At 36.8% G+C, this 27195-nt stretch overlaps 1 protein-coding gene across 1 annotated transcript in view; it reads right to left on the bottom strand.

The window, feature by feature from the left end:
- THEMIS (thymocyte selection associated) overlaps positions 1–27195 on the bottom strand; it is a 162193-nt gene that overhangs the window by 63730 nt on the left and 71268 nt on the right. The window contains exon 4 of the mRNA XM_061207203.1: positions 20074–21122. Coding sequence (XP_061063186.1) covers positions 20074–21122 — 1049 coding nt within the window. The remainder of the gene's footprint in view (positions 1–20073; positions 21123–27195) is intronic.

Raw genomic sequence — 27195 nt, 5'->3', positions numbered from 1 at the left:
TGGGTTTTGAGTTCCTCAAAAAATTAAAAATAGAACTACCATATGATCCAGTAATACCACTTATAGGTATTTATCCAAAAGAATTGAAATCAGGATCTCAAAGAGATATATGCACTCACATATCCATTGTAACACTATTCATAATAGCGAAGATGTGAAAACAAGCTAAATGCCCATTGATAGATGAATGGATAAAGAAAATATGGTCTATACATACAGTGGAATACTGTTCAGCCTTAAAAAAAGAAGGAAATCCTATGAAATTGTAACAACATGGATGGACCTGAGAAACATTATGCTTAGGGAAATGTCAGGCACAGAAGGACATGCACCCCATTATTCTACGTTTATGAAGTATCTGAAGTAATCAAATTCATAGAATCAAAGAGTGGAATGGTGGTTGCTAGTGGAAGGAGGGGAAAATGGGAATTACTAATCAATGGACATAAGTTTCAGTTAAGCAAGATGAATTAGTTCTGGAGATCTGCTGTATGACATAGCACCTATATTCAACCATTTTGTATTATACACTTAAAAATATGTTAATAGGTAGCCCTCTTGTTAAGTGTTCTTTCCACAATAAAGCAATTTTTTTTTTAAAAAAAGAAAAAGCCTCATTCTTAGAGCATTACCACTATTACACCAATCTGGCAGCTCTCTGGAAAAGCTCCTTTTGTAGGACTTGCCATTCCTTGACCTGACTCCACACACTCTCTGGGAATAGCCCTATCACTAGGACTTTTATTGAAAACAACCATCAGCAATTATTCAGCATTGCATCTTCTTGAAGCTGTGATACCCGTTGTGGCAATCAAAATATAAGATATCAGGTTATCCCTTTCATATTCTAAATCTCCTAACTTTCTTGTTTCATTTACCTCTGGCTCTCTCCATCACCCTTGCATGCAGATACACATACACACAAACACATGTATACCATACATACCACATCACCTTCTTTTAACCAGAAAGCAAAAACCTTGCATAGTTACTCATGCAAAAAAAAAAAAAAAGCTCCAGAGATCACCAATCCACCGAGTACGCCAGCATGACACTCTGCTGCACTCATGTCACCATGTTCTTTATATGACATCATATCTGTACTTAAACGTATTATGTCTCAGTGAAATTAAAACTCATCATCACAGCCAGGGAAATGTTTTCACCTATCCATCTGAACAGTCCTGCAAGTATGTGTGTATGAAGAACTCGATATGTATACACACATTATTTCTGGGATCACTTTTTTGAATGTATCATAGAGAACAAATGACACAGAATATCTTAACAACTAATATCATAAAATGACTCTCATTCCTCATCAATACAAACATCACTATGGCATGAGCCTCATGACAGGAACACACCAGTGTTTAATCTGAAATTGTGATGGGTCTGAGACATTACTTATAAGATGAGAAGTCAGACTACCAATGTGATAGGTGGGTAGATAGGTAAATGGTAGATAAATGGATAGATAGGTAGGGAGATAGATAGATCAATCAATTGATCGATCAATAGATAGATAGATAGATAGACAGATAGATAGACAGATATCCTGAGAGGAAACACAAAGTCTACAGATCAGAACACAGTTTATCATTTACAGAGCATCTTAGTACTGGCAAGGCTATGGCAACATGATATTACCCTACACATACAGAGGCATTGTACCACAGACTCACAAAACCATGACACTCAGAGATTTGGCTGGCACAGTGGTCCATCCTCCCCTCTGAATAGGGAGAGACTTTTACTCTGGGATATAAGCGAATATGTACAGGAAAGAGAAGTCTCATAATCCCTCTGAAGCAATATACTACCTCTATATTCCAGGACATGGTTGTTCTTCAATCATCCTTTAACCAAGTTTGCCATTTGTCTTTCCTCAGAAAGTTTGGACCCTGTGGTAGCACAATAGCATTCACAGAGAATTGCCTTCCAGTAACCAGATCTAGGGATTGAGGCTAAACAGTCTAGCGACCTTTCCTGATTTATTCTACAACTCTCTATTATTGCATAATAAAAGGTTGGGATACTAATGTAAAGGGGAAAAAGGTAAAATGCTTTCTTCATCATTATTGACATTTTCATGAAAGAAATCAATGATATTCATAATTATTGTCTTAGTCTGAACTACATGAACTTTTTTGAGAGTAATCATTTACTGGCAGTAACATGGTACTAAAATATATTTTTAGACTGTAGTATCCTAATTGAAAATAAGTTCTTTTTACATTTTATTCCTATGCCTTTTCTTGAAAAGGTACAACAAAAATGATCATGCCAGCAGAGATTCTCCCTTTTCATCACTGAATAGACAGTACATTTTTGTATGTTATAAATTCTGTTCAGACAAGGTTACTTCACTCAATCCTCATTACCCTCTACCTGCTTGCCCAGAATATGACAAAATATTAGAGAAATAAAATTGACTTTATTTATTTTGATATAGTAAAAATATTTTCAAATAAATTTCAAAAGTATAATAAAATGGTCATAATATCTAGGTCACACTGTAGAAACGAAGCTTTGGTGTCTTGAGCATTGCTGATGTTAATAATTTGGGATCCACTTAGGGCCATAGTGATTCTTTTAAAGCATAAGTCATATTATACCACATCTCTGCTCCAAACCCTTTGGTGGTTCCCTATCTCAGTCATAGGAAAAAAAGAGTCCTTTCAATAGCCTGTAATAACCTACATGGCCTGACCATCCTGGGTTATGGTTGTTTTTGTTTGTTTTGTTTTGTTATACCTACTTATTCCAACCGATAGACAGTTTGATAAATAATTGAGTATGATTAGCATGTAGCTTAGAAATAAGTCCTAAAGTTATTTAGCTTTGCACTGAAACTACATGAGTTCTGTATATAATTCAAGTGTTTTTCTCTGGTAGATATTTCAAGTGCCTTGAAAACTTGTTCTCTTGTTCAACCCTAGACAAAGACTTATTTAGCATCTTTTGAGGATAGTCATACACTCATTTGAAATATGGTATTTGGTGCACAGACTATGCCAGTCTAACAAAGGAGATATGTATATCAATATTAATTTTAGCAAGTAAAGTAGTAAAATAAAAAATAAAATGCTAAGGAATTCCAAGGAAACTATGGCCAAGATAATTTCATTACTTGGTCCGAACTGGAAAATTCTCCTAAGTAAACTGAGGAATACCCAGAAACTTAGATCTGCTCTCTCTCAGAGGAAGACAGAACAGAATTAGAGAGTCATTAATTTTATAAAGTTCAAAGAAAAGTTGGTAGCAACGCCAATATACAATCCAAGTGTATTGGCTTACCACAGTCTTTGTTCTTCTGGTTAGCACACAGAACTACAGAAACAGTGCAGATCCAAAGAGGAAAATGGTTTACAACATCCCTCTCTCCAACAATGTGTAGCAACAGCATTTTTATATAAAAACAAATATGTGCTTGCTTCTAAATTTATGTTACTGATGTACCTCATCACAATGCCTTTTACCTAAAGGAAATAACTTTATTTCAAATCATGAAATTTGCATATAAAACAACTGAAATTGAGCTTTTAGGTGAGGCCATAGTAAGTCCCTTTCGATATGTTTATTTTTAGACATGTGTTATTTTTTAGGATTTTGTCTTTACAATCACCCTGTGATGAAGGTACTATTGCTCTGTTTTGCCAATGATGGAAAAATCAACATGGATTCCATGCAAGGAACAATACAGCAAAAAACTGATACAGTCATTCATACACTACCTTTCCAGGAGGCATCATGGGACCATAAGAAGCACAGGGGCTCTGCTGACGGGAGAGCAGGAAGAAAGCTTCGCCCCGACACTGACTGCAAACTGGGAACCTTGGGCAAGTCTCCTGAGCTATAAAATGGTGATAATGGTGCCTATATCACAAGGTTGTGTTATAGGGGTCAAATGAGATGGAGTACGCAAAACCACTGTGTGTTATTATTATAGTTGCTAGGAAAGACACAATTTGAAAATTTTGTAACATATTTATCAATAACCTAATGTTAGGAAAATTCTGAGAATCATCATTTTGAATTGTTTCTGGCTCTCTCAAAATGCTTCTCATTCTGAACTATTCCCTGAAAAGCCTATGTTGCCAATCAAATCTGAATTACTGCTTACCTATACAGACCACTCTCTTGAACACTGATTACCTTTTAACCATGACTCAAGATTTGGTTTTCATAATAGGAAATAACAGTTGTACAGAGTGGTCTGGCAGGGCTTTATAGAACAGCTTCAATCAGGCTGACATGTACTTTTATTAACCATATTTCCTGTAGCTGCACAGACAATGAGAAATCCACTTCTGTGAGCTGAACCAATTATAACTAAGCAAGTATACTTTTTCCCTGCCCTGGTCATGATGTTAAATGTTTGATTAGGAAGGTCTTGTGCTTTTAGCTAAATGGGAGTAAATTTCTTTCCATTTGCAAGAACAAGCTATTTCTGCCTTTCATTCCATAGCCTCATAGTGTCTTAATTCTGGTCTCTCAATGCCAGATAAAGTCACAAATGTAACACCCTTGAGATGGGGAAAACAATATTGTTATATTCCTTTGAAAACAAATTAAGTTAGCATCTGGAAGGACTAAGCTGCACCATTGCATAGAATCAGATGCATTGCATGATCTAGGTGAGAACAGAGACAAGTTACACACAAAGAATGGGTTCTAGTGGGCAACATGGGGATGGAATTGGTAGCCCTAGAAAGGAATCTCAAGAAGGGTGTCAAATACAGGGAAACTTTAAGACGAAGCAGATAAAAAGGTGATGGAAATATTGCCGTATGAATGTCTAATGGAGTGACACAACCACAATAAAACAGGTTTTGGAAGTGCAGGACTGAAATTGGGAAGGGTGGTTCTGAAAAAGGCAGTTCCTGGGACAATCTTCCCAGAGAAGCACAAAACGAGAAAAGAGAAAACAGGGGCCAAATCTTACTAAATGCAGAATTAATAAGCCAAAACAGGCCCCATTAAATCAAGCATTCCAGATAAGGGCTCCTCTTATAGGCAATGTCACCAGGGAGACCACCATCCCCCCAAAATACCATAAGCTTATTTTTGGATACTTCAGTTTCTTCTCTTTAAAATTATTTACGAATGGCAAAGCAACCTGTTGATATTTCATGGAACTCAAATGAAGATTTTCAGTTACTTTTAACTCTTTACTGACCAGTGTATAAATATGGAATCAGAGATTTGTAGAATACTTGAGCTCAAAGAAATGGTACTGATTATTTACTCCAACCTTATTGTACAGTCAAGGATGCTAAGATTATCCCAGATCACATGACAAATTAGTAACAGAGCCAAGACAAGAATCACGTTCTCCTAATTTCCAGATTTTTTTCTGGTTTTTCTGTTTTTTTAAATCATAGCCATCTAAGATTAAATTTTCAATATTTTTAAAAGAGAATTATGCCCATATAAAGTCCAAGAGAAGAAAATTATGTTATTAAGAGAACCCAGGTAGAAATAAGCCAAATTTAAAAGGTCAGCAGTAGAGAAGTTATAAGATGAAGATTCCTTATTGAAAGTAAGAGGGAAAAACACAACCCAGAAGACATATTTTTGGCTTTGCACTCGAAATACTTCTAGAACTCACCATTTCTTATTACCTCCATTGCTACCACTCTGGTTCAGGACAGCATTATGGAGGCATGTCCCCCAGTTGCTCTCCCTACTTCCATCCTTGCTCCCTTACTGTCTAACAGCAACACAAAAGTCAGAATGAGTTTAAAATGTTGTCAGTTTATGTCATTCCCCTACTCAATCCTCCAATTGTTTCATGTCTCATGAAAAGTTAAGTGAAAAATTGCTTTATTGTGGAAAGAACACTTAACAAGAGGGTTACCTATTAACATATTTTTAAGTGTATAATACAAAATTATTGAATATAGGTGCTATATCATACAGCAGATCTCCAGAACTAATTCATCTTGCTTAACTGAAACTTATGTCCATTGATTAGTTATTCCCATTTTCCCCTCCTTCCACTAGCAACCATCATTCCACTCTTTGATTCTATGAATTTGATTACTTCAGATACTTCATAAACATAGAATAATGAGGTGCATGTCCTTCTGTGCCTGACATTTCCCTAAGCATAATGTTTTTCAGGTCCATCCATGGGCAGTTATTCTCTGAGTTTCAGTTTCCTTGTCTATAAATTAGGAATAAGAGTAACACTCATAGGGACACTTAAAGGATTTAATGATCTGTTCATATTTTCTATTTCTTCCTGGTTCAGTCTTGGCAGGTTGTGCATTTCTAAGAATCTGTCCATTTCTTCCAGGTTGTCCATTTTATTAGCATAGAGTTGCTTGTAGTAATCTCTTATGATCGTTTGTATTTCTGCAGTGTCAGTGGTTACTTCTCCTTTTTCATTTCTAATTCTATTAATTTGAATCTTCTCCTTTTTTCTCTTGATGAGTCTGGCTAATGGTTTATCAATTTTGTTTATCTTCTCAAAGAACCAGCTTTTAGTTTCATTGATTTTTGCTATTGTTTCCTTCATTTCTTTTTCATTTATTTCTGATCTGATCTTTATGATTTCTTTCCTTCTGCTAGCTTTGGGGTTTTTTTGTTCTTCTTTCTCTAATTGCTTTAGGTGCAAGGTTAGGTTGTTTATTCGAGATGTTTCCTGTTTCTTGAGGTAGGCTTGTATTGCTATAAACTTCCCTCTTAGAACTGCTTTTGCTGCATCCCATAGGTTTTGGATCGTCGTGTCTCCATTGTCATTTGTTTCTAGGTATTTTTTGATTTCCCCTTTGATTTCTTCAGTGATCACTGGATTTAATGAGAATTATTTAGCTATTTGGAATTTAGTAAGTCTCCAATGAATAGTTGTTAAAAAATAAATAAATAAATAAAATTCCATTTTCAAAGATTGGGAACTCAGGAAAGAATCAAGTCTTTGCAAACTACAAATTCAGTATGGCTGAAGTGTAAATGTGAGGCAAGGTACGGAGAGAAGGAAGGCTTTAGAAATAAAGATGATAAAAAATTCAAAGGAAAACCACAAAGAGCAGAAGTTACTCAGTAAGATTTTCCCTTTACAATGATCAATATATCAGTGATTTGTATAATATATTTGATAGTGTGACCAGAAATAAAGGTTACTATATTTACTGTAAAAAAAAATCTGCATACAAGTGGATACACTCAACTCAAACCTGTGTTGTTCGAGAATCAACTGTAGTTAAAAGATGGTCTCAATAATCCATACAAGAAATGATGAAGACCTGAAGTAAGGCAGTGTTTATTTAAGAGATATTAAAGAAGTAGAATCTATAGAATTTAATGATTGAAAAGTGGGAAGATGAAAAAAAACAATTGTTCCTAGGTGTCTGGTTTAGGCTACTCAGTAGATGGTAGTGGCATTTGGAAAGATAAGAAATACAGGAGGATTAAATGTGATTAATGTTTTTAAAGACAGTATAGTAGTCGTTGTATTGTTCACTAGTATCAGGTTTCCTTCTACTTCCAGGTATAAGGGAAGGTTATACTTTCTCACCCCAATTAGACATGGACTATACTTTTCTTTGGCTAATTAAGTGTGTGCAGTGGATAGAGCTAGAGCTAGAGATCTCTCATCAGTGCCTTATTCCCAGGTCACCATTCTCTAGCTTCCTTTATTTACACAGTGACAACCCGCCATGTTCCAGAAAAGGAGCTTCCATCAGTGAGGGTCCTTAATAGAGGATGCCGTGTTTCAGAAAATTTTCCTTTGACAATTTACAGTCCCATGAAACTTTAAGTTATGTACAAATTAAGTACATGGATGATTTCTACAATTTTTTGTGAAGAAAAATAAAAGCATCAATCAGTCGTGGTTTGAATTTTGATTCTAAAATCACAAGCACTTTCAATGGCATTGAGTCTCTTTAAATATTGTTCATTATTTCTACCTGAAGGGTAATAATCCATACTTTTGGTCTTGGAAAGTTACACAATGTTGATGAGCCTTAATCACCTGTAGAATTGAGATAATAATTTTGGGACTACTTTCACTGGATTTTTGTGAGAATTAAATGAGTCCACACAATGTAAAAAAGTTCAGAATGGTGACTGATTCATTGTAAGCATTTAGTTAATAAAGTTCTCCAATTGTTTATTTTTAGGCTTTTTATGTACTTCTTTTGTCCCTTATATGCTGGACTTCCTCACAGAAGTCCATCTTTTTTTCTCATGACCTACACACTCTCCAGCTTCATATAATCCTCTCACAGAACTTCATTTACCATTTATATTTGCTGACACTTGAATCATCAACTTCAGCCTGGAATTCTTTCCCAAGCTACAGACCGTTGTTAACTTCACACCAGACACCTCATCTCAGACATCTCACAGATATTTCTGAGCATACTTTAAGATAAACTCTCATCTTTTCCCTGCAAAACCATCCTTCTACTTATGTCCTGTGTCCCTGAGTTAATGAATTTCATCACCATCCACTCTGATGCTTATGTCAGAAGTCTGGATATTTTCCTTACACAGTGCCTTTCTTATTCCCTACATTTCATCAATCACACATCCTACAGATAGCATCGCCTAAAATTCTCTTGAATATTTCTCTTTCAGTCACAGAGGCAATCATCTTCTATCTCTTATATTAGTACTTTAGCTTTCTAACTGGTCTCCCTGCCTCTATTTGAATGGATTATTTGCTTTATAATTAGAGTGTTTTTCTAAAATAGACATTTGAATAACTTTATTGAGGTATAATTGATGTTGTCACCATTATAAGTGTACAATTCAATGAATTTAATAAATTTATAGTTGTGCAACTATTGCCACAATCCAGTTTTAGAACTTTTTCATCACCCAGAAAGTTCCCCCTTGCTGCCTGTTTGCATTTCATCACTACTCCTACCCCCCATCCTAGGCAACCACTTCTCTGTTTTCTGTCTCTATGAACTTGTCTTTTCTAGCTGTTTTGTATCTAAAATAGAAATTTTATTGTATTTCCCAACTGGAAACCCTACAATAGCCTCCATTTTTTCTCTATAGAATGTCCAAATTCCTTAAAAAACAGAGCAGTTTAGAAAGGACCAGTCTTTTTTTTTTAAATATGGAATACAACTGATTTTGTTTTTCTTCATTTTTTGGTGTACTAAAACAATGAAATGCAGTATTTCTTTTTAACAGTTAGGAGGATAGAGAAAATGAGAACTAGTTTGTTTCAAGTGCTAAGATAAATGTTTAAGCTGTGGGTTTCATGGCGCACCAAAGCTTATTGTCAAAGAAGAGGTGAAAGTAACAAAAAAAGTACCTCTTGGAAAAACAGAAAAAAATAAATGATTAAAGGGAGGAAGAATCAGGAATGGTGGCTGAGGTCTCCAAGAACATGGTAACAAGCCTTAGGAAATTAGCTAAGAAGAGAGAGGTCCACAATCATGTAATCACCTGACGGTGGAACCAGGTAATAGATAGGTCGAGTAACATGAAAACTGAGTTCTGTCCATTGGGAAAGCATGGTGTGGCAGGAAACCTAATAAGTCGGTATTGAGAAAGTCTCATTCTCCATCTGAAACAGAGTGATTAAGAAGTGAACTGAACAAATTGTGAACCCTGAGCTAAGAAATTAGGTAATGATCCACCTTTTACATCTGACCCTCTTTGGTCTTCTACCCTCATATTAATCACTTTTTTGCTACAGCCATTTTAAGCGTCTCCTAGATCCTGATAAGGTTATGTCTCCATACTATTGCCAACACAGGATGTTCCTTCTGGCTAGATCACACTAAACATCACTTTACAACTGACTATTTCTACTTGTCTAAACTTACATATTTCAACCCAGATATTAAATATCATTTTCTGAGCTCAATCCCACATTTCAATAGGAAATCTTAATAAGCTGTCTTCCAAATCCCTATACTGGCCCCCTAATAGGACTCTTCTCTCCAGTTTCCATACTGTAATTGTCTGTTTTCCTGTGTCTAATCCATTAGACAGAAAGTCCACTGAGCACAGATACTGCATTTCATTCATCTAATGTGTCTCCAGTGCTTATCACAGCAAATGGCACATAACTAAGGCTTTGTGTCTATGGAACTAAAATAAGTGTAAACAATTACAATAATTATTTTTAACATTTAAAAATAAGTATTGATATAAATAATTTAAAAGCATTGTATGTACAATGCACAATTAGAGTAACATTTAAAGAAATGCAAGCCAATAGATTTTTAAATCTTTCTCTTCAATCTTTTATTGCAATTATATAGTTCTAGTTTTCCTCTATGTGTCAGTAATGTGCTTTGATTTTTCTTGGCTTATTAAGAATGTTTCCATTATTCTGAGATCCTTTACCCATTAATCCTTATTAGCCTTTTTCCTTTTATAGGTCCATAGCTCCCTTAATGAAGAAAAGGCTTCTTGTTCTCTCTGGATCTGTGTTATCACTGACTTGATGGGAAATTTCAGAATTACTAGTCCTAGTCCTAGTCTTAGTTCTAGTTCCTGAAGTTTATTGCAGCTAAACCTGAGTTGTTACTGAAGAACTTTCTGCTGATGCTGGAAATGGCCTCAGACCTTCCCTAAAATTCTAACTTCTCAGATAATTCAAGGTATTCTCCAGCTTTTTCCCATTACTGGATCAGAAAAAAAAAAAAAAAAAATCCTGAGTGCAATAAACCCACATTTACAAGAATAACATGCTAGAAGGAACCGTCTTTCTTTATGTCATCACTTTCCTGACCGTTGACATCTTCTAGAGGTACGTGAAAAGTGTTAACTACTATAGACCAGACACACTGTTATAGGCTGGCATCTCTCAAAGACTGAACTTTCCTTAAAAGATGACATCCAAGCACATTTAAATAGATTTTTTAAAAAATAGACAGATCATTTCCAGTTGCTTTCCTTAATAAATCCTTATACACGACTAATTCTACTGAGCCTTTTTATATGTATAAAATGAGAAATTTGTGAGTATACACAGGAACTTAAAAAGTGCGCATGGATAGAGAAGAGATTAAGGATTGTGTTCCAAGGTACTTGAACACTTAGACATGAGGAAGACCAGAGGAAGAACCAGCAAGAAGTTCAAAAGAAAATTCAACCAGTGCAGCATAAGGAAACCAGGAGCGCATGATGTTCCAGAAGACAAAGAAACAATTTCATAAAGTAAGGGGTATCCAACTGTGCCATTTACTGCTTGGTATCTAAATAATATGAGAACTAAGGATTGACCATAAAATTTGGCAACCCAAGTGTCACTTGTAACCACGACCATTACATACTTCTCAGCCTCAATTACCTCCCCTGCAAAAAATAACAGGACCCATTTCATGAAGCAGTGTGAAGGATTAAATAAGATAATAATACCTGTAAGCACCTAGCATAATATCAGCAACAGAGGAAGAGCTCAGTAATGGGCAGGAGGTTTTTTAATTACTGATACAGACCGAAGCTGTCTGTATCATAGACCTTATGAAATTTTATTGAACACAGGATGCCTGACAACCCTGTGAGAGAGAATTTGGCTGGAGAAGAGTCCAGTGTGAATGGAAAAAGCAGAAATGATTACAGCTCAGGGAAGAAGCTGGCACCAGACACAATGAGGAGAAAAATAGCTTGGGTAGGGCAATTCCTATCCTTGGATAGCAAATAAAGGAACACACCTCTTATGACTTTGTGTTTTATCCTATCTCACAACTGGTAATTGCATACTTTTTAAACATTAGTTAATATTTGGAAAACATTTGAAAACAACAAACTTCCCTTAAGGACAAACGGTATGTAAAGTTTAGTCATCTAAATAAGCATAATGTCACAAGTTAAAATTCCATTCTTATCTCCTACACTATATATTGTCTAACTCCATAATTTTACAATCAGTCCTTTTACATTTTGTATCTGCATAAATAACTATAGACTTATTACACAGTTCTTGTGGTCTTTGATATATAAAATTATTCCATTTTGGCTAATTTTTTTTTAATTAATTAATTTATTTATTTATTTTTGGCTGTGTTGGGTCTTCGTTTCTGTGCAAGGGCTTTCTCTAGTTGCGGCAAGCGGGGGCCACTCTTCATCGCGTTGCGCGGGCCTCTCACTATCGCGGCCTCTCTTGTTGCGGAGCATAGGCTCCAGACGCGCAGGCTCAGTAGTTGTGGCTCACGGGCCCAGTTGCTCCACGGCATGTGGGATCTTCCCAGACCAGGGCTCGAACCCGTGTCCCCTGCATTGGCAGGCGGATTCTCAACCACTACACCACCAGGGAAGCCCCATTTTGGCTAATTTTTTAGTCAATGGCCTTCTGATTTTATAAGATTTCTAATTTTTTCCTCTCCTCATCAGATTTAAAATTAGCTATGTACCTGGTTCATAGTAAAAGTCGTAAACGATGGCATGTCTTACAAAATAACTAAAAGCAATTTGTGTTATTAGAAGTGTTTTTCACCATGATCAGCATGACCAGGACATCATGATCATATTGAAGTTAGAGTCTGGATGAAGTATAATGAAAAATAATTTAATGCTGTAAAAGGCTGGTTGAAAGTTTGCCCTCAAATAATGCATTTGTGTGAATCATTTCTTTCTCTATAAATTTTTTGAAAAAAATACTAATTTTTGGAAGCCTATCTTATGCATTCTTTCAGAACCATCTTACGTTCATTTTCTATCTTAACATTTACACAGGAAATTTGGTTTGCAAAGCAAAGCATATGTTCTCATTTATGTAGGTCTGACATCAGTGATTAAAAGTAATGGTTGACTTGCAAGAAACGTATTTGCTCAAATATATAGCTTATGTCTTATTAATTTATTTCGAGGCAAGGTTTTTATTCTAAAATAAATTCAGAACCGATAAATATAGTAATGAAAAACTCAGATAAATCAGTTTTGGAAACTGCAAAACCAGTTGGAACTTACCTTCTCTAGCTTTCTCCAACTACTCTTTGGATTTTTTTTTAATTTTAAAAGAAAATGAAGGTAGTGAGCTCAAAAAACAGCAGTTAAATATCTAGTGAGTCCACACTCAACTCAAAGATTCTAGACACTAAAATCAGTATAGGGATTATAGGAAGTTGGCAAGTCAGGTGCCCTCCCTTCATACATACTGTGCATCGAACATTCCAAACTGCTGATTCTTCTGTTATGGCTGCTCATTTCTAAACAGGTTATGGACATTTAAGAAAGTGAAAACTATTCTAACCTTTGTAAAGGCCAAAAATTTAATGTGAAATTATTTACTCCAAATTTCATTCAATGATTTTGTAAATCCACTGGGAAAATAAATACTTTTTAATTTACATTTTTTGTGGAGCTAAAAAGTAATACTAATACTGAAAATATAATAATCACATATTTGGTGGTATTTTAGTTCTTGACTCCAAAGATGGGAGAGAGAAGCAAGGAACAATATTAATTAATGTTTTTCATCAGCCCTTCCTCACTCTCCCAGTGAGAGCATTCTCAGTTGGTAAAAAGCTCAAAGACGGGTAAATTCTTGATTCATTCAAGTATTTCCAAGCAGGAGTATACTTCAGTCACCCCAGAATGGAAACAATGTTCTCTGGACAAAAACTCTTTAGAGAAAATAATTTTTTTTTATAAGTTTGATAGCTTGTTCACTTAACGCTTGTAATTTCCATAAAATCAGGCAATATTTTCTAATGTCTTACTTTAACCAATTATTTTTCATTTAAAACTCATCTAAATCATTCTTCGGCTATTCAGCTAGAAGTATTAAGGTAGTACATGTCATAACTAGAGTAAAAGTTTGAAAGTTCTGATTACCCTCCCACTTCCAAAAGCACCAAAAGAACTTATAAATATTCTGTGTTTCCCATTGGGCACAGATTTCTACCTGCAAGGTTTCAGTTGGAACTTGAGTCTGGCTAATTTTCAACTCAGCACTTCCTTTATTCATCCTTTGCCTGTTTCTCCCATCTTTTTCACTTCTTCCTACTATAGCTGGCTGTTTACAAGCTAATGCCATTTACTAGACCACAAACTGCAGGCAATTCAAAAACCATGATGTAGTAATCTGCCCTAAGAACAGCTTAGATATCTGCTAAAGTATACTAAAATTGTATCTCACAGTTAAAATTTGTCTTTTTAAAGGAAGATCATAGATTCCCTTTACTTTCCTTGTTATTTGGATTTAAACCCCCAATTTTTTAAGTATGTCTATGTTTCACATTCTTTGCCTTTGGTGTTTGAAAATGGCTGAAATGTTAATTTTCTCTATTCACAGGGAAACAGATTTTCAGCTTCTATGTTAGACCAAGAGGACACACCAAGAATAGACAGGCATCAATCTTCAGAAGTGCAAAGTTGGTAACAAATCCAAACATGCTTAATGTCTTTACACCACATCAGGTTAACAAAAACAAAAACAAATCACACCCTTTGGGACTATATGCTATAGACAACAAATGAGTGGATGTCTCTAAAAATCTAGATTTAGCCTAGGAGTGTGGATATCTTTACCACTTTTCAGCCACTCTAACTGTCACACCAGATCAGAAATGAGTCTTAGCACCCAGCAGCAGCTGCTGAAGTGTTCTCTCTCTGCACTTCCCAGAAACTATTGCTTTCCTTCTGTCTTTTTCAGCTCTCACTCTAATTCTGGTACAAGGTTTGTTTTCTGCTCAATTCACAGTACCTTCCCATAACTGCCTCCCGTGCTCTTTGCCTTAATGTCTCCCATGGGTGTTCTTCTCCGGCAAAATCTAGAAATTCCGGCAGCAAAGTGGACACTTGGGCATTAAATGGCCAAACAGAGTTAGTGAAATGCAAGATTTCTGGTCCCAGATGCAGTCTCCGAAGGAGTGGAATATCTCATCTTTCAACCAAAGGTTTGTTTTTCTATCTGGTTATAGACTTTTTCATCAGAATACAGAAGTTACATTTCTCCTATGTGGCACTCAGAAGTCATAGCCATATATATCCTCGACAGGCAAAAACCCCAGCGAGAATATGCTCTTTCAAACTATCTGAAACTAATTCTGACATAGAAACTAACCACCAGGGAAGGAGAGTTTACCCCACAACATTGCTATTTAGAACAGAATTTTAGGCCCAGCCTCATTTATTTAGTCACTTTATAATATTGTTTTCATCTGATCAAGTATTAGAATGCACAAATCTTAAAGGTACTATTTTTACATTGTTATAAGCCTAAGAGGAAATTTGAAGGGTCACTTGGTAAATTCTCATCCCTTTTTTTTAGACTTCGTACATTATTTTCCCAAACAGTTAACGAGCACATTTAAAAAACAAGAATAAAATCCTTCAATGTCAAACTTCATGGGCCTGGAAATGTGCAGTCAATTCTGTTGAAATCCATCCCCCATCTCATCTGCCCCTGCTTATATCCAAACCACAATTCTCAAATTTCTAATACAGTTGTTTTTTTCTTATTTAGGTATTAGAGAACAGTTGACAATCTTACCTTGGAAAACAATTCTTTCTATTTATCCTAGTTCCAATAATCTGTCCTCAGATAGTCTTAATTTCTAAACTTCTTAGGTGAATGTGTAGGGTTCATAACCGACAATGGATACCTACTACAAGTGAACTTGGCTAACACTGAGTACATTTAGTTTCTTAATTAGACAGCCCGTACAACTATCCTGTTGTGAAATGCAAGAAATGATCTAGTAAAGCTAATGACACCAGGAAGACAAAAGTAAACTATATAATGAAGTATCTGATATTCTTCTCTACATATGTAATAAGGTATTTTAATAAGTTAAGTCAGTTTGAATAGTTAAACCCTGAATAACCGTTAGAAATTGTTCTCTGAATTTAAAGCAATATTCCACATATAATCCAAAACCTTAGAGGCTGGTTTTCAGTGGCTGCTTCCTGCCTGCAAAGTGCTAAAAAAAAAAGTCTTATCCAACCACTTCAAACGCATACATAAATAGAAGAGCTTTAATGTAGATATCAGAAGAAATATAAAAGAAATATATAAAAGGATGACTGTGATCATAAGAAATGGTTGGTTGCAAGACTTTTCGAGTACACTATGCAGAAACTGACAGAGCTTCTGTTTAAATTTCAAAAACGATCTACTAAGTGGAGTCCTACCTTCATGATGAGAAAAATTGTTGAAAATAAGGAGGTCAGTAGGTCTGCACACAGGTAAATTATAGCATCCTCTGACATTTTAAACTGATTTCAGAGAAAATATAGCTCTTTATCGACCACACCAGAAATTATGAAACTTATCATAAACAAAGAATCATAAATTCTCAATCAATTGATAAACTTTCAACCAAGCAGGAATCTCCTGACACCATTACTGACCTAGGGTTTCCTAGCTTCTGCTGAACCCTTTTCAGGGATAAGAAATAAGTCCCAACATATTACTCCAAAATTGTCCTCCCTTTCACTCTCAGCTAGTGTTGTAATGGAAAATAAGAGTGCAATCTTTGCCACAAAATAGCTCTTTAAATGTATAAAGTAACTAATGTCATCTAATACCAAGTCATTCAAGTTTAGACTATCACTCAGTTCGCTAAACCATTTACAGAAGGAAATGGCTCCTGGACTTTTTAACATCTTAACAAACAACTCTTAATATCTTAACAAAGTTCAGGTAATCAATATTCTTTAGGAGTGGGACTCAAAACTAGACACAAGAATCCATAGGGGGCCTGAAAAATGAACAAGTAGTTAGGAATTATTAAGTTGATCTGGAATCCTACATGTATGAATTTAGTCAAAGATTGCATTTGTTTTCTTTTAGTAGCTGGAGGTAATAGGAAATATATGTATTGGTCTCTGCCCCTGGTTCCTGGCACCGAGCTCCTGAAGCCCTTGTAACTTCCTAAACGATAAGAGCACTAGGAGCATCTTCTTTTTTAATATTTGGTCTCTGACCCCAGCTTCTGACACAGGGCTCCTCCATCTCCTGGAATTTCCTGGGTGATAGGAGTGTCTCTTGTTCTAATGAAGCGACTCTGGGTGGGCTCCTGGATGGCTCCTGGATTGGGGCTGGCCACCAGAAACACCAAGCCATAATTAGAAGCTTGGAATTTTCAGCCCCAATCCCCATTCTCCAGAGAGGGGAGAAGGACTGGAAAAGGAGTTAATAATCGATCATGCTTCCATGAGGAAACTTCCATAAAATTCCCAGAAGTACACGGTTCAGAGAACTTGCAGGTTAGTGGACACATCCACACACCAGGGGGGTGGTGTATCCTAACTCTATGGGACAGAAGTTCCTGAGCTCTCGGGACTCTTCCAGACCTCACCCTTCATGTCTCTTTATCTGACTGTTCATCTGTATTCTGTATCATATCCTTTAACTGGTAAATGTAAGTAGGTGTTTCCCTGAGTTCTGTGAGCCACTCTAGCAAATTAATGGAACCTGAGGAGGGGGTCCTGGGGACCTCTGATTTGCAGCCAAGTCAGACAGAGGCTGTCGGTAACCTGAGGACCTACTACTTGCAATTGGCATCTGAAGTGGGGAGCAGTCTTGCAGGACTGAGCTCTTAACCTGTGGGACTGAGCTCTTAACCTGTGGGATCTGATGTTATCTCCAGGTAGATAGCGTCTGAATTGAGTTAAGTAATTGCAGGACACCCAACTGGTGTCAAAGAATCACTTGCTGAGGGAAAATTTCCATGCATCTGGTGTCGGAGGTTTTGTGAGTGTGGCAGTAGTGTGAGAGTAAAGGAGAAACATAGGAGGAGGACTGAAGGTTTTTCCAAGCAGTAACCTAGATGAAATGTTGTTGTTTTGTGAGTTTCTCTCCTAATAAAATGCGTAGATCATTTTCACTTGACATTCTTTCAAAGGGCATTTAAAATTTATTAAATTTACTTTTTTCTACGAATGGTTGCTTAGAAGTTTAGGATTTTTGATCTCTTCCTTTCTGATTGTAATAGGCATCTACTTTTTTATATCTCCAGACCTTCACATACTGTTATTTGAGACATATTTCTATTATTTGAGACAACTAGTCCTTATTCCCTTCCCCACCAATCCTGGCTGTAGCTGGGGCAGACAATGAATTGATTGAACCAAGAGATGGGCATGTGATCCAAAGTCCTTCCCTTTTTAAAAATTGGAACTAAACAAAGAGATTATGTTCTTCTCTAGTGATGAAACTACAAGATGCAGGAACTGTCAGAAGTAATGTCCAATGTGTGATGAAAAGGAAGACCCACTCTGGCTGTGTTCTACATCCTGTTTCCAGTTGTCCCTGAAGCCTAGCTGTATACCCTGAGGTTCTCCAAGGGTACCTGAGCTACTACTTTCATTAAAAGGAAAAAGGGGAAAAAAGCCACTTTGCCAGCAAAACAAGTCCTAACTTAAATACAGATTTTTCTATCTAAAGTTTTTATTTATTCCTCCCTCCCAATTTTCTGTCCTATGTTAGCTTTCTATTGTTGCTGTAACATAAACTTGGTGCCTTAAACAATATGAATTTATTATCTTGGAGTTTTATAAGTCAGAAATTCAACAGGAGTCTCACTGACTAAAAGTAAGGTGTTAGCAGAGCTGTGCTCCTTTCTGGAGGCTCTAGGGAAGAAAGCTTCCTTGTCTTTCTCGCTACTAGAGACCATCTGCATTCCTTGGCTCAATGATCCTTTCCTCCATCTTCAAAGGTAGCAACGCTGCATCTCTTTAACATTCTTCTGTAGTCACATCTTTCTCTGACCCTGACCTTAAGTGAGAAAGATATTTTAAGGACTCTTGTGATTAACTTGGACCTACCTGAATAATCCAGGATAATCTCTTCTCAAGGTCCTTAATTTTAAGTACATGTGCAAAGTCTCTTTTACTAACCAATGTAACATATTCACAGTTCTGGAGGCTTAGGTATAGACACCTTGGGTGGGGGTGAGAGGATGGGGGTAGGGGGATGGGACATTATTCTGCTTCCCACTAAAAATGACAACAGCATTCCATTTCTCACATCATTCAATTCAGTAATAAAAATATATTAAACAGGAGAAGCCAGGCACTCTCCACATTAACAGCAGCCTGTTAATCAACATTATTTGGAAAGAGTTGTTTAGTTTAGTTTCAAAATTGATTTTTCTGGAAAGGAAATTTCTGCTGGTTTTATCTTTTCCTGAGGATGAGTTTGAAGATGTTTACTGGATTTCCCCAGCATACAATCAGAATGCAATCTTTGAAATGTAGAATTAAATGTATTTCCATACCCACATCCTTGAAGCCTGAGGCTGCTAGCATTCCTGAGTATAGAGAGTAAACACAGCATCTCTCTTTGTTTTACTAATTGCTTTGTTTCCCCAAGCTGCTAGCACAACATCTGCCAGAGCAGAATGCACTATTTCCACACACCAGAGAACCACTGCCTGCCAGATAAACGACTTAAGCTCCGTGGTGCAAGGGCAAGTGCTTTCCAGGCACTCAGCAGGCAGTTTTTAAGAGGCAAAAACTTTAAGCAGAAATGAAGCTGAAACCCCTCCCCTCCCATCTTTAGAGTGGTTATGGAGTTGTGGATTCTGTAATGATCTCATACTGCCTGCAATTTTATTGATTTTGTTTTTCAATAGAACTGTTAAAGATGACAATTCTCAGACAGGCAGAATGTGGGCAGATGCCCATGTTCTCACACAGTTCTGCCAAGATATTTTTACATCTTTCCACACATAAAACAAAATGAAGACATGTGCTATAGATGCATGCTACTGGTACCCCTGCCCCCAGAAGAAGGGAGTTGATTGTGTGCTCATTTCCCGGATGAAGTATTAAAACAACTCCACCTAGAAAAAAGTGAACAGCACTTCCAAAATAAAAGAGGTTTGCTTTTGAGGCACCTTACAAACCATTCCTAATTACCAAAACACACTGAAACAGCAGTTTGTAATCATGTGTCATCCCTGCTAGTTCTAATTCCTAAACTTCTTGTCACATCTACTGGTTAAGCATCAAAATACAAAACGCTGTAACAGCTTAGGCTCTGTTGATGTTCAATCATCTACTGTGCACCAGAAAGGCTCATTTCAAATATGGCATGAAAGGAAGAAATGTAAGCAAAAACCAGACTCAGAAGAGACTTGAAATAACTTGCCCCCAGAAAAACACTCAAGAGGAAAAACTGCAAAATCATAGCCTTACCTTGGGAGACTTGGGCAGACCCACTGTCTTTTCTTCTGCTAAGCTGAGCAGGCTTAACTTTGTTTCCTCCACGGAGGGATGTTTGGGAGGGCGAGGTGGGGGGTACGAGAAAGAGTTTTCATATCTCCGCATCATATAATACTGTTCTTCAGGGATCTCTTCGACCAGAGTCCTGACTAGAAATGATCCTGGATCCCCAGACAAATTATTAACTAACTGAACAGTCATATTCACGCGGCCAGCAGGAATTTCCCAGCACTCCTTGGGGTTGGCAAAGTCACTTATGAGTAGATAAGAGTCTGTGATAGCTTCCTCCAACCGTAGTCCTGGTGTAGCAGCCAAAATGTCTTCTTCAGTGAAAAGATCTCTCACAGAAACCTTCACATTGAAGGGCAAGTGGAACTGTGCACAGAGCTCGGAAATCTGGTACTGCTTCTTGTCATGAATCACCTCTACAAAATCTCCTTCCATGTACAAAGGGAGCAGTGCTGCCTCATAGGATTTTTTGAGGATTTTTTCACAAGCCAGAACGTTCACCACTTTTTTGATCCGTTCACAGAGAACTTCCGTCGTCTTTGAGTGATGCACTAGAAACTGGTCCCCGGCAGATACAGATGACAGCTCGTCATGGGGGGAATGAAAGGCTTTGGTGGCCACCACGTGGAGAGGCTCCTTTTCACTCTTTGCTATCTCAAGGTCATAGGGGGTTGGGAACTCCCGAGGTCGCCGTTTGAATTTGCCTTTATAGCTAGGGGGGATCAAGAAGTGTCTTTTAGGAAAATTGCTTCTAATTTCTGAAGCTAAGATCCTTGATGCCTGGCACTTTTTGTGGATCACAATGGTTTTCCCGGGTTGTAAAACGTTTCTGGGTAGCTGGTTTCCTTGGGGCGCTTCTATGACTTCAGCCACTATGGGGAACTCTTTACTGGTCATTTCAAAAAGATCTTGTGTAGATAACAGCTGAAGAAACCAGTTGGAATCATAACTGTCTGTAATGTCTTTGACTTCAACATCTAAACTGGGGAGGATACGGACTATATCCTTTCTAACTGGAAAACAAAAAAACAAAAAGACATTTTGTGTATCAAAATGTTGCTCTGAAGTAGTATTAAAATCACTCCAGGGGTACCATAAATAAATTTCATTTAAAAAAATCTCAGATGCTCATGATATAACATTTCTTATGTATGACTTTCCTTTTTTAAATTTAAAAATGAAATAGATGGTAAATAAAAACAATACCCATAAATCTGCCTAGTTTTAGAAATAGACATTAACCAGTATCTCGGAGCCCTGCAAACCTCACCAAAATCACATCCTCCTCACTGCAACCTAAGAGTAATCATTCTCCTGATTTTGGTGTTAACCATTCCCTTGTTTTTCTTTGTAGTTTTATCACACATAACATACATGAATATATGTGCACGTGTTTAAACGTATATGTGTGTGTTTTCCCAGAAAATTTATTATATCATTTTAGGTCATGATTTTGAGGTCCAGATATTGTACGTAAAATTATCTTAGAAGAAAGTTTGGGTACTCCAAGTAAGACTCTTCCTGCATAAGGCCCAAGACACATTCTATATACAAATTCTATCCTGTGGGATATAACCATATTGCAAAATCTTGGGATATAAAGTACTCAAGATTAATATATGGAAATGGATACCAAAATGCAGTCTTTTTCCAATGTGAAAACTATTTCTTTCTCTGCTGGTGCTATATTAACATCTAGTTAGAAAAGAAGTGGCACAGGATGGGTTACAGTCAAAGGAGCCACTCAGGAACCCTAGATTTGCTGGTAGAGTGCTTACCAATGCATTCTTTGCCTAATGTGTCCCTGGGGACTAATGAATCTCTGTATTCTTTCCAAGAGCCCACTGTCTCAGAAGCCTTTCTTTGAGACTACAGAGACACTTAAAATATTGTCCTGAAATCCTCTGCTCTCCATATACTGTCCCACATAGTATCCTTATAAATGGTCTTACATTAAAAAATAAAGTTATATGTTAATATCAACAGGATTTTATAATGGTTTATATTTTCTTGACAATTTCCTAACACTTAATGTTTTATAGCCTTTTCACAATCTACCATTGTTTCCCAGTATATCTAGCCACCCGTCTGTCAATATTCTTTCTTCCCTGTATGCTTTTGAAAATTAATAATTTGGAAGATTTAGAAGACAGAATGTTTCTCTTATAAAACATTACCTATATTATTACATTTTATATTACTGTTTATGCAGCCTCTGAAAACTATAATTTGTGTCATATTACTTGCACATGCTGTGTAACAGAGTTCCTAAAAATACAGTATGAAATTGCATTATTTTATTTTCTTGAACATAAAATAGAGAAAAGAAAAAAAACGATGGTTGCCTATAGGCTGAAGTTCAATAAAAATTGTAAAGATTCTCCACTAAAAAAAGAACGGGGCGGGGGGAACGCTAAAAAAAACCTTTACCAGTTCATTTTATAAAGTTCAGCGAACCCAAACCTTTGAGATTGTTGCCTCAGGTTTCCCTGAACCCCAAGGTAATTTTAGAAACTTTAAAATCACACTTATTTGAATCAAAATGAACTGTGTTTAAGAATTGTAGAGCTAGGACTAGATGGGTTCATAGACTCAGGTCATTTCTCAAGTTGAGGGAACAACTTGACACTGGTAGAATAGATGCCATTAAGGACTTTCTGAGGGCTTTAAATTGACCATAGGGACCCTAATGCAAGCTAGATCCCAGTCTGTATTTGGGCACAATGGGTATGGTGGGGAAAGAATTGTCTTAATAACTTAGGAAAACTTTATTGCCAGAGAAAGCCTCCGGGCCAGGCTATCTAACTTCTGTTAAATTTTTATGTACCCAATTCCTGACCTATCTTCAATACTTCTGTACCAAATTCACTGAAGATGTGCTAGCCTATCTCATCCTACTTGATATATCAGCAGCATTTGACAGAGTAGATTCGACTCTTTGCTAGAGTTACCTCACTTATTTCCTTCTTATAATTCTTCTCAACTTTCTTTCTGGTTTCTTCTCCTCTACATAACACCCACTCCCCCCCCCCACACACACACACCTTTTAATGTTTCTTGGTTCTCCTCCTTTCTCTGTCCACACTCACACCCACATGATCTTACACAGTCTCATGTTTTTAAGTACCATCTGTATGCTGATGATTCCCCAACATGTATCTCTAGCCAAATAATTCTCCTGCACTCTAAATATCTATTTAAGATCTCCACTTGGCTATCTAATAGATGTCTCAAAATTAACATGCTTAAACTGAAATTCTGATCTTCCCAACCCAAACCTAATCTATCTGTTGCTCATTTTCCTTGTTTGGTGCAGAAATCTGAGACATCCTTAGCTTCTCTCTCTTTTTTCCTAACACTCAACATCCATTACCTCAGAACCACTCTGATCTAAGCTACATTATTTCTTGCCTGGTTTATTGCAGTGGCTTCCTAAACAGTCTTCTTACAGTCAAATCTTTCTAGGGAAGCCAGACAGTCTTTTTAAATGTTAAATTGATCATATCTTTCTCCTGTTCATTGCCCCACAGTGGCAGTCCTTTTCACTTCAGTAAAAGTCAAAGCACTTACCGAGGTCCTAGGTACCACGTTGATCTCATCTGCCACTGGGTTGCCTCATTCTAATTTACTGCTCCCTCCATGACCTCCTTGTTGTTAATCAGGTTTTCAAAAAGCCTGTTTCCTCTGCCTGCCACATCCTTCAGCCTGATATATTTATGGCCAACACCTCTTCTTCTTCATGTCTGCTTAAATGTCATCTTCTCCATGAGACTTCCCCAAAATGTGCTTCCCATAGTCTGAATTTTTGTTCCCCTCCCCCAAATTCATTTGTTAAAACCTAATCCTCAATGTGATGGTATTTGGAGGTGGGACCTTTGGGAGGTAATTAGGTAATGAGATTACTGCCCTTATAAAAGAGACCCCAGAGAGCTCCCTTGCCCTTCTGACATGTGAGGACACAATGAGAAAACAGCCACCTATGAACTAGGAAGTAGACCTTCACCAGACACCAAATCTGCCAGCACCTTGATCTTGGACTTCCCAATCTCCAGAACTGTAAGAAATAAATTTCTGTTGTTTATAAGCCATCCAGTCTATGGCATTTTGTTATAGCCACAAAATGGATTAAGACAGTGCTCTATTTAAAAATGCAACTATCTCTGTCCTTTGCCCTTCTCTGTTTCTCTATTTTCAATGTCATCCTTTACCTTCAATCATTCCATATAGTTTGCTTATTTATTATCATCATTATTTATTGTTTGTTTCCCCAAAATGGAACTTATGCTCCAGAGGGATAGGAGTCTTTGATTGTTTTGTTCACCAACATATCCTAGTGTCTAGCATGGTCCCTAGCACATAGTAGATACTCAATAAATGAATTGAATGAATGAAAAACAATTGCCAGAACAATGTTCTTGGTTGAGCTGTAAAACTTGTGATCTAGTAAGCAAGTGGAGTTCTAAGTAAAATTTCACTGGGGGGAGAAAAGTTTCTACTGCTAAAACTCCAGCTATACATCATAGAAGGTATTGTATATTTCATTTAAAACTTGCTGCTTTAGGTTGTAGTTTATCTTACTCAATGACTTATTCAATACAATAAATAGTTTTATTGTTTGATTTCTACAAAATAATAATCTAGACATTTTAGGGTATAAAATTATCATGATGCATACCCTTTAAAAGAATATTCAATACAGGGAAATAGCACATGCAGTGAAAATCACAACTCTTCTTAGATCCATCAGATAATTGACGTCACAGGAAAAACTGTCACCCCCAAAACTAGAAAGATGGGTGAATACAGAAAGTTACAGCTTATAGGGGGCAGAAACCACTGATGGAGCCAGCAAAGGTAAGAACACTTTAAGAGTAACTGACTAACTGCTGGAGACTAAGCATGGACAAGCTTGAGAGATAAAACTTCTGGAGGGCCAGGCTTAGCAGGATCCCCCCACAGTTTCCTGAGTTTACGTCCAGGAGCCCCACCACGTTCTCAGAGTGAAGATCTGAGAAAATTCCCCTCATGCTTTAGGCAGGGTGATGGGAAAAGTAACCATTTTGAAATACACTCAGATCACTCACTTCTCCTTAAAAAAGGCCTGAGTGAAGGAAAACTATTTTACCACAGCCTAACCAACTTGGGTTTTACCAGTCTAATAACTGATGTGGAGGAAAGGAATTACCCAACTCCAGCCCCCGATAGACATTCTGTCTCACTAAGGAGATGTGGGAAGCAAAGCTGAGAAGCAGGGTCAGTAAAAGACTAAGACCTAATTACAGGATTATAGCATGCTTCCCCTCCCCTACACCTCACCAACCATATCAAGAAGACTTCTATATAATAACAGGAGATTACAATGGAAAGAATGGCACTTATGATCCTATTTAAGAAGGGGTCTCTAGGGAAAGACAACAGGGAAAACAATAAACAAGGACATTATGTAAAAGTTTAGCTTCTGACACCTACAGGTACAGTAAACAGTGAACACAGCCTAACTCCTAGCCTAAAACCTCACACTAAAGGCCTATTTACCTCAGTTTCTTTTACCCTATACATCATGCCTAGCTTTCAACAAAAAATTACAAGATATGTTAAAAGGCAAACAGCATAGTCTGAAGAGACAAAGCAAGCATCAAAACCAGACTCAGATATGCAAGAGATTTTGAAATTATCAGACTGGCAACTTAAAATATGATTAATATATTAAGGACTCTAATGGAAGAAAATGCAAGAAAAGATAGCTAAGGTAAGCAGAGGGATGGAAACTCTAGGAAAGAACTACAAGGAAATGCTAGAAATTAAAAACACAGGAAAATAATTAAAGAATAACTTTGACGTGTTCATCAATAGGCTATACATGGCTAAGGAAAGAATCAGTGAGCTTGAAGATAGATCAATAGAAACTTCCCGAACTGAAAAGCAAAAGAATGAAACACAACAACACAGAATTTCCAAGACCTGTGGGACAATTACAAAGGATGTAATGTACACGCATAGGAATTCCAGAAGGAAAAAAGGAGAGAAAGGAACAGAAGCAATAATGAAGTAATAATGGCTGAGAATTCTCCAAAATTAATGAAGTTTAGAGAACAAAAATCAGGATAAATACAAAAAGTCAACACCTAGGCATATCATATTCAAACTGCAGAAAAACAAAGAAGAGAGAAAACTTGAAGAAGCCAGAAGAAAAAACCCACCTTGCCTGTGGAGGAAGGAGGATAATAATTACACTGGACTTCTCTTCAGAAACCATGAAAGCAGAAAGAGTAAATGGCATATTTAAAGTGTTGAAAGAGAAAAAATTACCAACCTAGAATTCTATATGTGACAAAATTATCCTTCAAAAGTCAAGGGTGGCAGAATATGCCATCCCCAAATATATCACTTTGGTTTAAGGATTATTTTGAGCTAAGTGCACTTGAAAAACAGCAGATTCAAAAAGAACATTCTAATCTCCCCTTTCTCCCTGAAAACAGGAGCTAAAAACTCTCATGTTAAAGATGCCCTCAGGACCAGGAGAAAGAAAACACTCTTCTAACAGGGAGTCAAAGCCAAGAGAATTCTGTACAAACAGACCTTGTTAAAATAATTTGTATCCTCTTAGGCCTCACCTCATAGCTTACTTTTCCACAATAGCTCAGTTGTTCAACCCAATTTAAAAGCATGCAGGTTTCGCCATTTCTTTGGGTCTTCATTTTCTTATGAGGGCTTCCATGTCAAACTTATGCAAATTTGTATGCTTTTCTCCTCTTCATCTGTCTAAGGTCAGTTTAATTCTCTGGCCCAGCCAAAAAAACCCTAAGAGGGTAAACATAAAATTTTACCTCCCCTACAAAAGTGGAAGAGAAATAAAGACTTTCTCAGACAAACAAAAGTGAGGGAATATGTCAACAGTAGACCTACCTTGCAAGGAATATAAAAGAAGTTCTTCACAGAGAAGAAAATATGTCAGAAACTCAGATCTACATAAAGAAAGAAGAGTATTAGAGAAGGAATAAATGAAGGCAAAATAAAATGTTTTATTTTTCTTATTTTTAATTGATGTAACAGATAACAGTTTGTTCAAAATAATAATAGCAACAA

Source organism: Eubalaena glacialis, chromosome 12 (assembly GCF_028564815.1).
Source record: "Eubalaena glacialis isolate mEubGla1 chromosome 12, mEubGla1.1.hap2.+ XY, whole genome shotgun sequence".
NCBI lineage: Eukaryota > Metazoa > Chordata > Mammalia > Artiodactyla > Balaenidae > Eubalaena > Eubalaena glacialis.
This window is presented reverse-complemented; position numbering and strand designations above follow the sequence as displayed.